The sequence below is a fragment of the Pinus tabuliformis genome, chromosome 1_1, assembly GCF_031772625.1.
Source record: "Pinus tabuliformis cultivar Carrire ecotype Pingquan chromosome 1_1, CPIR1, whole genome shotgun sequence".
In the NCBI taxonomy this organism is placed as follows: domain Eukaryota; kingdom Viridiplantae; phylum Streptophyta; class Pinopsida; order Pinales; family Pinaceae; genus Pinus; species Pinus tabuliformis.
Genome location: NC_142297.1, coordinates 952,006,288 through 952,018,706, shown reverse-complemented (window position 1 = coordinate 952,018,706; position 12,419 = coordinate 952,006,288). Strand labels below are relative to the sequence as shown.

At 35.7% G+C, this 12,419-nt stretch overlaps 1 protein-coding gene across 1 annotated transcript; it reads right to left on the bottom strand.

Moving 5' to 3' along the window:
- Positions 1 to 250: 250 nt before the first annotated feature.
- LOC149217651 (uncharacterized) lies at positions 251 to 5,468 on the bottom strand. Its single transcript, XM_089393022.1, has 2 exons — positions 4,424 to 5,468; positions 251 to 1,976 (listed from the first exon to the last, which is right to left on the bottom strand). Exons 1-2 carry the CDS (start codon positions 5,084 to 5,086, stop codon positions 438 to 440), a joined length of 2,202 nt encoding a protein of 733 aa, XP_089249148.1. The 5' UTR covers positions 5,087 to 5,468; the 3' UTR covers positions 251 to 437.
- Positions 5,469 to 12,419: the final 6,951 nt, after the last annotated feature.

The following is a 12,419-nucleotide window of genomic DNA, read 5'->3' as shown; positions in this document are numbered from 1 at the left end:
TATAATCTAACTCTGTTGCCACTTTTGTTATCAAATATGAACCAAATTATGTTCCGAATCACGGGAGAAGTAATAGCAACTCGAATTAATGAAAAACGATGCAGTACAGTACACGCAAGACAATTCAATTGCTAGATTGCTTTCATATCCATCTCTGGAGATGTGTATAAACGATATTTTATTTAGTTGTACCAATTATACTTGTGAAGTTGGGCTAGATTCGAGAGAAAAATCAAGCCCAAACCAACCATGTAACCATGCATATGGCATACAGAAAATCAAATCGAAACTAATGGGCATAAAGAAGATCTTGACTAAAAGCTAGAGTCCGATGTGGATCGTGCTGAGAATCCCTGGAACTGTATATATTTTCCGACTATATACCGATCTTCTGCTAGAATGGGGATAAGTAAAGACAAGTGACTATTCATATCATATCATGATGGTGGCTCCTGCAGGCAGAATTGGGGTGCCACAGCATTGTGTGATCTCTTAATATGATCATTCAGAGCCTCAACAGTGGCCACCAGTTTGCTGCAAATATTGCACTGAAAACGCTTGACAGAATATTTCATATTCATTTCTGAAGATGTTGGTTGGATCCTTAGCTGACTATCCACTGGATCCTTTCTTCGGTGTTGCTGTGGCTGGTAATTGTAGTTATGTCCTGCCTTGATCGAATTTTTCTTGTCCATTCCAGAGGAAAGGCTCAGGAATTCACCTGCCCTTTTCATGGAATCCAGCGAAGCGCTACACATGCGAAGCTCAAAATCTGCATGAAACTTGGGCTGCAATTGCTCATCAGTCATTTGATCTTCCTCTTCTTCTTCAACAGGAGCTGGCAAATTAAGGTCCAAGAAATCCCCCTTTGTGATTGCAGTCTTGGGTTGCCATTGCAAGTAAGTAATTGGGGGGACTGCCATTGCAGGCTTGTTGATAGAAGCCCCTGCTGCTTCGTTTTTGCTGCTGTTATCACCAGCGCCCCAGTGGCATCTCTTATGCCCGCCCAATGCTTGCCCTGTGGAAAATACTCGAGAGCAGATTGAGCACTGATGGCCACTGCTTGCTTTAGTTTTCTTTGTCATCTCGGCTGCTGCAAATTCTGGTGCCTCTGTTCGAGCTCTGTAAGCGATAGTCTCTTCTAATTTTATTTTCTCTGAAGCTGCAATTTCAGCCCTAATGGTGTTGTTGTCGTCCGATTTAGTTAAATCTTCTGTGGTAATCGCATCTTCTTCGGGGAAGCTTTCTTGCGGTGGTACTCCATCTGCATTAATTGTTCTGGCAAAACAACCCTTCACTTTCTTGTGGCTCGCTCGATGTCCTCCCAGAGCCTGGTGCGACCTGAATACTTTCTTGCAGGTCCCGCATTCGAATCCTCCATGCTTTACCTCTTCTGGCTGCACAGACCCTGCAGCTTCGACATGATCGTTCGCTAAGACTAATTCCAAATTTCGACTCTGGCTCTGCTCTTTCTTGGAATAACATACTAATTCCCATGGGAACTTTTTGGCTGCTTCAGATTCTATCGATTCGGCTCGCTCCTCCATCATAGCGACCCTGTCTCTGTTATCAGACACAGCGTATTCATCGTCCACCGGCCTTGCTGCAGAAGAGAGCATGACCAGGCAACGGGCCATGTCTTGCTGTTCCCTAATTTCCCTCGGAGTAGAAGCGGCGCTGCCCTCGTTCTTGACTGTTTCCATTCCACCGTGAGTTTCATCTTCCACTGAATTGACATTCAGCGCCGCTTTCGGGCGCCTGGATCTTTTCGCTGCCGCCATTGCCTCGCCTAACTGGGGCTTTTGATCGTTAATATAAGCTGTCTCTATGCTCTCGGTGTCGCTGTCAGCGCTGAGAACTTTGTCAGAGGCCGCTGCCTTCTCGTCTAGTGATTCCAATTCAGAGTGGGCTTCTAATGCCAGTTGGGGGAGGTTAGGTTTGCTTCTTTTGACCTCCTGCTGCTGCTGGCCGTGCATCTGCACAACATAAAAATGCCAGTGAGAATTTTATTTTAAATGGCATCTGTAACTGAGAGAATGTGAGTCTATTCAGTTCACTTACGTGCAAACATTGAATTGAAACTCTGTAATTGAGATTGACGCGTGAAGAGATTTTACAAAACCTGAAATGGATATTGAATTTGAAATTTCTTGGCTCATTCCTGTGCCAGTTTCTTAAAAAGCTTAATTGGCCACAGCTTGAAAGGTTAATGGTTAAAAGCTTAATTGGCCACAGCTTGAAAGGTTAATGGTTAAAAGCTTAACTGGCTACAGTTTGGGTTTAATTGTTGAAACTTCATGTTTCTTCTTAAAACAGTATAGGTTCGAATCTAAGGTACAGTTTCATAACAGTTAAATCACTGCACTGAGACGGGTCTTTTATAGACTAATTCCACGTTTAATTTAGCTGTAACTTTAAAATTAGATTATGGATTCAAATCCAAAGAAAAAAAAATATCTATAACTCACAGAATAAGAGTCTAAACACATTCATCAATTCACTTACATGCAAATATATAATTTAAACTTTATAATTGAGATTGCACATGAAGAGATTTTACAAAACCTGAAATGGATATTAGATTTGAAATTTCTTGGCTCAAAACCTGAAATGGATATTGGATTTGAAATTTCTTGGCTCATTCCTAAGTTAGCTTACCTACATTCATCAATTCACTTACATGCAAATATATAATTTAAACTTTATAATTGAGATTGCACATGAAGAGATTTTACAAAACCCGAAATGGATATTGGATTTGAAATTTCTTGGCTCAAAACCTGAAATGGATATTGGATTTGAAATTTCTTGGCTCATTCCTAAGTTAGCTTACCTACATTCATCAATTCACTTACATGCAAATATATAATTTAAACTTTATAATTGAGATTGCACATGAAGAGATTTTACAAAACCCGAAATGGATATTGGATTTGAAATTTCTTGGCTCAAAACCTGAAATGGATATTGGATTTGAAATTTCTTGGCTCATTCTTAAGTTAGCTTACCTACATTCTTAAAAGCTTAATTGATCACAGTTTGAGGGGCCAATGGTTAAAAGTTTAATTGGCTACAATTTGAGTGGGTTTAATGGTTCAAAGTTCATGTGGTTAAAAGTTTGTGCTTTTTTTTAAGAGATTATAGGTTTAGGGTAGAGTATGTACAACTCAAATTGCTATACTGAGACCAGACCTTTTGTGATACAATGTAGTGTTTCACTTGGATGTAACCTTAAAATTAGATTATTATAAATTAAGTTCAAATTCAAAGAAAATAGAGTATCTGTAACTGAGAGAATGGGAATCTAAATGCATTCAGTTCACTTATGTGCAAACATGGAATTGAAACTCTATAATTGAGATTGGCATATGAAGAACCTGAAATGGATATTGTATTTGAAATTTCTTGGCTCATTCCTATGCTAGTTTACATACATTCTTAAAAGCTTAATTGGCCACAACATGAGAGGTCAATGGTTAAAAGATTAATTGGCCACAACATGAGAGGTCAATAGTTAAAAACTTAATTGAGTGAATTTAATGGTTAAAAGTTTATATTTCTTTTTAAAAGATTATAAATTTAAATCTAGTCAAATTGCTATACTGAAATAGGTACTCTATCCCACAAACAAATGTCTTAGGTTCAAAGGCTATCAGTTCACTGATATGCAAACATAGAATTGTTAACTCTATAATTGAAATTGGCACAGGAAGAGAATTTAGAAAACCTGAATCGGATATTGGATTTGAAATTTCATGGCTCAATTGTAACTCTATAATTGAGATTGGCACATGGAAAACCTGAATCGGATATTGGATTTGATATTTCTGGGCTCATCCCCTTGTTAGTTTACTTGCATATTTAGTTTAATTGGCCGTAGCTTGAGGGGCTAATGGTTAGTTTAAAATTTAATTAGCCACTGTTTGAGTGGGTTTAATGGTAAAAGTTTATGTTTTTTGAGATTATAAATTCAAATCCAGAGAGTATATACAACTTCATAACAGTCGAATTAGATGCAAGTCATAGTTTGAGAGGCTAATGGTTATAGAACTATATGTTTTCTCTTAAAGAGATTATAAATTTGAATCCAGAAAGGTATACGGTATAGTATATACAGCTGCAGTGCAATCAAATCAAATCACTGTACTGAAATAGGTCATCTGTCCACAAATAAAGATTACACCTGAAATGATCTCTTTAAATTTGAATCCAGAAAGGTGTACGGTATAGTATATACAGCTGCAGTGCAATCAAATCAAATCACTGTACTGAAATAGGTCATCTGTCCACAAATAAAGATTACACCTGAAATGAATTTAGTGCATGACTGGGTTATAACCTTAAAATGAAAACTCCGTTTAGATTTTAGAGATGACATCCTTACCATCAAAATGAATAAGAAAGAAAAATTGTAATTAATTACCTGTCTGCTGTGAAATTTAACCTGTTGGAGGGGCCGTGGTAAAGAGGAGGATCCATTCGCCATCATCATCAAGGTCTCTCTTTCTTGGCGAACACCTTGTGGGGGCAGGATGCCCCTCCACTCCCGCTCGGGATGGCATCTCATGTGCCCAAACAAAGCCTTCCAGGATGAGAACTCCTTCCCACATTCAGTGCAGGCTCTGGCTTTCTCCGCCAAGAATATGGAATTTGTCTTCTTCGCAACAACAGACTTGTGTTGTTGCTGTTGCTGATGCTGGCCGCCTGGCGCCATGCACGGTTCCTCCATCTGACAATTATTTCTGCGCCGCTTGGGATTCCGTCGAAGGGCACAGAAAGCAGCCTTATAATTCATATTTTTCCCCTTTCCCTCAGACATGATCGTGCTCGTCCCAGAGCTCTCATTGTTCCATTCACCAGTCTTGAAGTTCCTCTGCTGATCGTCCACCACATCGGAATCTTCGCTGCAGGGGCCAGTTCTTCCCTTCGTCTTGGCCAGGCCAGATCTCCCATCACAAGAATCCTTCCCTCCCGGATTGTGAACAGTCGAACTGTCCCCATCACCATCCAAGATCCCAAAATTTCTTGTGCCTTCCATCAGTTGTGAAACAGAGCTGGACTCTGCTCGGGCCAGCATCCCGGCCATATGCCCCTGTCTGGTAACAGAAGAAATGAAATGGGGGAATGGGTACCGGCGAGTAATGGAGTGGAACAGCTAGCCGGTTTTCCTACCAGGACCCTGGACTCTGCCATCTATCATCAACCAGCGCTGTCTGTCACTAATTTTACTCATTCTTTGGTCCATACATACAATTTTCCACCTCCTCCTAATATGGGTGGGCAACAGTGTGAGCAACCGCCACGAGCACAACTGAAACCCGAACATAACCCGACATACCAGCGGTGATTTCTGATACCGGCACAAGAGTAATGGCGAAATCACCCTTAATCACCTGTCGTCAGTGAGCATCAACTAATAACTGCTAGTTTTGGACAATTCGTTGCAGTTAGTGCTTTGGATGGACTCTGCGGATTCCATCTATTTTTCAACCGCTTCCCCTGAAATCAACTGCCATGCCATCGATTCTTTTTAACTTTAATTTATAGTTACATCATTTGAATTTGAAATTTGTTAATTTTTAAAAAACAATTCTGTGAAAGATTTTATGAGTTCAAGTTTATGTTTATATATATATGAGAGAGGGGACTGAGGTTCTATAATATAATATTAGCATAGTTTTTCAATGATGTTGTTTATTTTAAAATATTAAAAAAGTTAATTGTAAATATTAATAATTGAGAAAATTGTAATATTTTTAGTTTCTCATATTTTAATTAGATTAAAATTGTGATAAATTTAATATAAAACGAATATGTTATTATTTTTAAAACTGATTAAAAAGTTCATTAATTTAGATATTTATTTAAATTAATCATTTTGAAAATATATATATATATATATTGAAATATATATATAAAATATGATAATACTAAAATTAATTATTTTGAAAAATATATATATAAATTTTGAAAAAAATAGTTATAATAATAATACTAATGGTGATTAAGAGTTTTTTTTACTTATTAAGAATGGTCTAACACTCTTTTTCATTATCAAACTTGTGAGAGAATGTTTTTATTTTCTTGATATTGATTTTCTCATTTACATTAATCAAAATATTAAGATATTTTTGGTCTTTTAAATTCACAATAATCACTTTCATAAATTATTCTAATTTTCTTTTATCTTCTCATTCTTTATTTCACTACAATTTCTCCTTCAATTTAAATTTTAATAATATTTTGAATATTATCATTATTCTTCATAGTGCACTGTTTCTTTATTGCCCAATGATCTTGTCAAAATTTAGCATCTTTATCCCATCCCCACTTCAGCACATGATTTCAACTTAGAGTTTGAAGCCGTCTTAGGAAGACACTTCCTTCCTTGTTGTACAATTTTATTGTTTAAAAGTGTAAGCACTTAAAATTTTCATGTGGAGGTTGGCAAGTGCAAAGGGATCATGGAGACACAAGAACTAACTTACTAATGAGATTTAGGGATAACCACAAGTAATCAAGCTAAGATGTATGTTATTCTTCAGCTCTGTATAAATGTAGCTAGAGTGAGGACATTTTATCATATTGGCAATTTAAGAATAATTATATGTAACATGTTTGATTTTATAATGTAGTTGTACATAACTAATATATAGATTGGTTAGTCAGATGATATTTCCAAGGGGCAATGTATGTAAAGTAATTGTTGTACACCATGTTATTAATAACAAAATACACTACTAGTTGCATGAAAAAGGGATTAAGAATGATGGTAGGCTATGATTCTATGAGAGGGGAACGAGAGAGCGCTAAAGGGAACCAAAGCGGGGCCAACCCATGAAATGGCATTATTTTATTATATCCTAAAGTACACTTACCTTAACCTAGGAAAATGGCATGTCAACCTTGGGTTTGATGAATGGGTTCTTCATTAGCCAAGTGGCAAGATACTTGCATGCACATAAATTCATGTTTTGGAATGTTAAGAGTGCTACAAACTTGTGTATTACCTCTTAATGGTTCGAGATGTAGTCCTGAGACTTGGTATATGGTATGAGTGTTATAACAAAGAACCTAGAGTTAGTAATGGAAGGTGATTTGCATAGAAATTTGATGTATCACTTCCATTAGAACATCCATGTGACCATCATTGATATTCTCCTAACAAGCTTGCATTGTAATCTTGATAGGAGGTGAGATAGCCTAAGATAATACATTGTAGAGAAGGGAATCCCCTCTTAGGTGGTATGAACTAAAGAGGATAAGAGAATTAGGATTGAGATGGTTGTAAGAGTGTTTAGTTGATTGAATAGTAGAGCTATTGGGATGAGTTACAAAGGCTTTTTTCTCCTTCGTGTTGTCATAGCCATAGCCTAGAAGAGGTATTCTCTTAAGAAACCTAGAACATTATTGCCTAAGGATAGGAGGAATGTCCTTAGTCAGGAACCAGATTGTGGTTTCATTAAAGATAAGTGTTCTTATGCTCGTATGTACTTTAATGCTATGTATTATGAGTAAGTATATGTGATATTAATGTTGTTATCTCAATGAATATGTTACTTAATATATTTTGTTTGTATGCATGAGTTATACATGTAGTATACATGTTTGAAGCCTATGTAAGGAATATAAAATAAAGTGGTATCAAGGTATTAAATATGGAATTAAGAGCCATGAACAACAAAAATTTGGAAGTTTAAGGTGTTAGAGCTACATAAATAATAATGTGCCTTAACCTAGGTTGGTTGGGGACATTATAGAGTGGTATCAAGGCTTAACTAGAGCACTGGGCTTGCATGGGCCAAGCTAATATGCAAAGAAAAAGAATTTCAAGGGAAAATTTGTAGAGGATGCTTGAAAATTATTTGATGAAATTTTATATGAGAAAATTGAGATAATTTCTTGAAAACTAGAGGAAATTGAGGTTTAAGGGCTAAAATCCTTGATTTCAAACTCTAATTCAATTCCTTTCAGAGTTTGGATTCCAACAAAAACATCTAGCTTCCCTTTGGTGTGGCAATCATAGTTCCATCAAGCTCGCCAAAAATCCAGTTTAGCATCAACATAACAAACACATTGAGCTATAAATGCACTTCATCAAAAAGCTCATTCATGATTGTGTTATTGAAGTGCTCATTTTCCCAACAGATGATCAAGTTGCCAACATTTTTCACAAAGTCTCTTACAAAAGTGAAATTTTCTAAACTTCGATCTATGATAGGAGTTCAAGAAGTTCTCCTTAAAGCGGAATAGGCTTTAATGCCTCCTTTCTACTATTGTGGCACCTTAGCAAATCCTTCAATCCTCTTCTAAATTGTTGTTAAGGGGGGATATCATGATATTGAGACGTCTAGGAATTAGTTAGTTACATCTTAGTCTAATGTGTCTATTAGGTAAAATTGTGTTTTTATGTATGCATTAGATGCATTGGAATCAAATAGTCACGATATGTTCTATACACAGAGTGATTTGACGACTCATATTCTCCTTGATACTAATTGTTATTGATTTGTGGCATAACACCTTATTGGTCCATGATCACTATTTAAAGAGCATGGAGGATCATGGTTGTTGATGATTGTGAAAATTCTCTTATGTAATTTTTTTTCTTTTGCATTAATAAAATTATCTCAGGTGACTACGTTGACCGACACCGTGGATTTCTTCCCTCTTAGAAGGTTTTAACCATATAAAAATATTTGTGTTATGATCTTTGATCTATTTGTGTGTGGTTACTGAAGGTGTTCATCCTGTATGGAATACCATGTTTTCATGTACAAGATCATAGTCATGGTTGGATGCTACTATAATCAAGTCATCTGAGAAGAATCTCAAGTTTTGTTGTGAGCCTTCTATTAGAATGTGTTAATGATTTCCTACTGGTCTTGTCTACAAGCCTAAGGTATCTTTGTAAACTTTGACCATGTTATTCGTCAGTAACCCACTATTTTGTAAAGAGGATTTATCCCACATGCATCATGGGTATTGTTCTCCTTTCACTCTCCCATATATGATAGAGGTGAAGGATGACATATGAGATGCATAAATGAGATAATGCATATTGGGATTCCCTTGCATTGTAATTGGAGAGTTTATTTGAAGAATAGAAAAGTAAATTTTGTGGATGTTTCCCCACATCAGGGTTTTACCATGTAAACTCTTGTCTCCCTTCTCTTTTATTTCTTACTCTTTTTTTTTTTTTTTATGCTCTCACATGAGATTATGATTGGTTATAGTATTTGTTATATGTTATTGCATATTTACCTAATCTAACATGGTATCAAAGTGAGGTTATTGAATTTTATCTCCTTGAACAAATTCGATATTGAATTTTTTAAATTATAATTTAATAGATATGTTCTTTGGGGCTCCTTCTCTTATTTTTGATTTATTATTTTATCTGATGCTTTGCATAGAAAATTAGACTTCTTAAATTATTTGTTATATGTTATTTCATATTTACCTAAACTCACACCCTTTAGTAGAAACCTTTTGATAAAAATAGGCTTGAGTAGATAAAGTGTGACATGCAATTAGGGTGGATCAAGTCAATCTAGTCACTTGAACTAAATAAACCCATATTCACTCTCATTTAAATTGGAAAAATATAGAAGATAAACCCACATTAGTTCTTTCCAAATATTTTTCAATCAAAGAAGTGAGAGAAAATATGTCAAACATTCAAAATGGAATTTGGTCACATCATTAACCATAAACCAAATGAGTAAAGTTTTCATCCATTGCAATATGGTATTAAGTCACAAGGACTTATTAAAAAGTGAAAGTTGGCCATGTAATGATGTGTCAATATGATCCCATCCAAGATCATGAAGGAGCAAAGGTCTGTGAGGCTTGTTTTTATATTCATTTGAAAATCCCCTCCATGAAACAATTGATCACAAGCCACTTAGACTCAATGGATTTCCATGTAAATTTAATAAGGTTGCCTGGATTTTTTTAAAGCCAAATTATCTGTAAGTGTACAAAGAAATGGTGATCCATAAGTGTACAAATAAATGGTGATCCATAAGTGTACAAAGAAAGGATGAGGAAACAATAAATGAAGGAAAGAATTATACAAATATTTATATAGTTTATTTCTGGATTGTGGAATCTTATGTTGATCATAAGAGATTCTAATTACCCCATTGAATACATATTACAAAACCATATTCAGGGAATTTTCCTTATGCATTAAACAATTTTTTCCCAAAATAATATAGCTAGAGAAAACACATTTTATTTGTGGTCACTACCTTCTTGATAAAATTTTTACCATTTAGCCTAGGATTGGCCAGAATACTCTCTTTATTAAGATTAACTTTAAGAAGTAATATGACAAATTGTAATGTCCATTTGTCTTAGCAAAGGTTAAGTAAAATATATTTGGATATTTTCTGGGGCAATTAAAATGCTTATGGAACAACAAGGTGTGTATATTGTCATTTTGCATATTTGTTGGACAATGTGTTGTAATTGATGGCAAAGCTAAGGAATAGGATGAATTTTGTCATTGATGTCAAGAGGATGAGCAACAAAGAAAAGTGTAAAGGAGGAAATATTTGTCAATGTCCATGCAATTTCAAGAGATGGATCATGCAACAAGTCAAATCGTTGGTCCACATTGATTGCGGACTCCTTCCACTTATTTGTCATTTAACAAAAAGCGGGCATCTAGATTTCTAAAAAGTTATTTGGGTATCCGTGAATTTGAGGGTTCACTAAGATCACCTTCATTAAAAGAACCAGATACCATATTCATATTGGACCACACTTATATCTGATCCCTTGCAAGACCCATATTCATTTAGGTCCACATTCATATATGGCTATCTAGATATTCCATCATACGAAAAGTAACACTTTTCCAAAAGACCTAGATTTTGGATTCCTGCTCTAGCTAGTTAATATGTGTTGGATCATTATATTGTTTATCATCCATCTTGATTCTTTCAAAGTGGAAAAAGTGGAGGAATCAGCTCACGAGACCATTTTTATTGGTAGGATCCAATTTGGGAAATTGGGGTCTAAAGCCTTTTGGGAGAAATTTGAGGCATTAAATGACATTTTTTGGGGGTAAAAATTTCATGCTTTATTGACCACCATTGTTTCATATTCTAAACACATAGGCCTTTCTAATGGTGCAAGAATTGCCTCAATCATAGTCAATATGCAAAAGTTATGCCACTCGTAAGTTGACCTTCTTATTTTGACCACCATAATTCGAGAGGATGCCACATCAACGCTCATTACTCAAGTAAAAAGGGATCGCCATGTGATAATGATGAAGAAAACTCTATAAGATTCAACATTGTAGCTCTAGTTAAGAGTTGAAACAATCAACCTTAACCACTAATAGGCTATCGGGTTGTGTTTTAACCCAGACACTAAGTGGGAAAGGGGTTCCATTCTTTTCAACTGCATTTTATTCCATAGACAAGAAAAGTAGCCGAGAGGGATATGAAGAGAGCACAAATATAGGATTTGTGCACTATAGTATCCCATGGGCCACAGGCCTTACATCTTTGTACTTGCATCCATTTTCTATTCAAAGAAAGAAAGTTGAGTGGCCTCACTTTCCAGTTAATTTTTTTCTCAAAAGAGTTTCCCATGATATATCTTGTGCCTATTATGGTTTGTGAATTTTTATATTGTCGTTCTCTATTTTCTGCATAATTATAATTTTTTCCTTTTTTCTATGTGATTCACAACCCCTTAAGATCGGTGACCACTATGTCCATGGAATATTATACATGAAAGATTTACCTGAAGGGATCACTTCTCGTTCTCAACCACGAAGCATGACCCTAAGAGTGTCGAGAGAATTGAACCTATGACCTCTCAATAGAAGAGTTGCTTTAACGACGAGACTCGACCAACTGAGCTAACCCTCGGAGCTATGCATAATTAAAATTTTCATGCATACACAATAAATAGTGATTTACAAATCCACAAATCTAAAGAGAAATAAACCCTCATAATGTAGATTTTGGGTCTTTAAGTATAATTTATCAAATTTGTTGTGATGAATTGCCTAATGGAATATCCATGGTAATTTACGGATCATATTGGCATTAGATTAGGTTTATTTAGGTATATTGTGGGAATTTGTAGGGGATCCATATCAATTAAGATGAAAGTCACAAAACCTTAGTCATGGCCAACGAATCGGTGAATAACCCTTATGATCCCGCAAACGAGGGGTTTTCACAGCTGGAAGTAAAAGTTGCAGATATAAGTTGTAATGTGAGACTCCTTATGAAGGACCTAATCAATAAGATCAGGTTGTTAGGAGAATATGGGGGTTCTAATGTAGAGGTTCAACAAGAGGAGAGGTTAGGAGATCAGGAAGAAAGAGAGGAGGAAAAGAAAGAACTTGAAAAAGATCAACCTAGTTAAAGTGCCATGAGCCATTCACA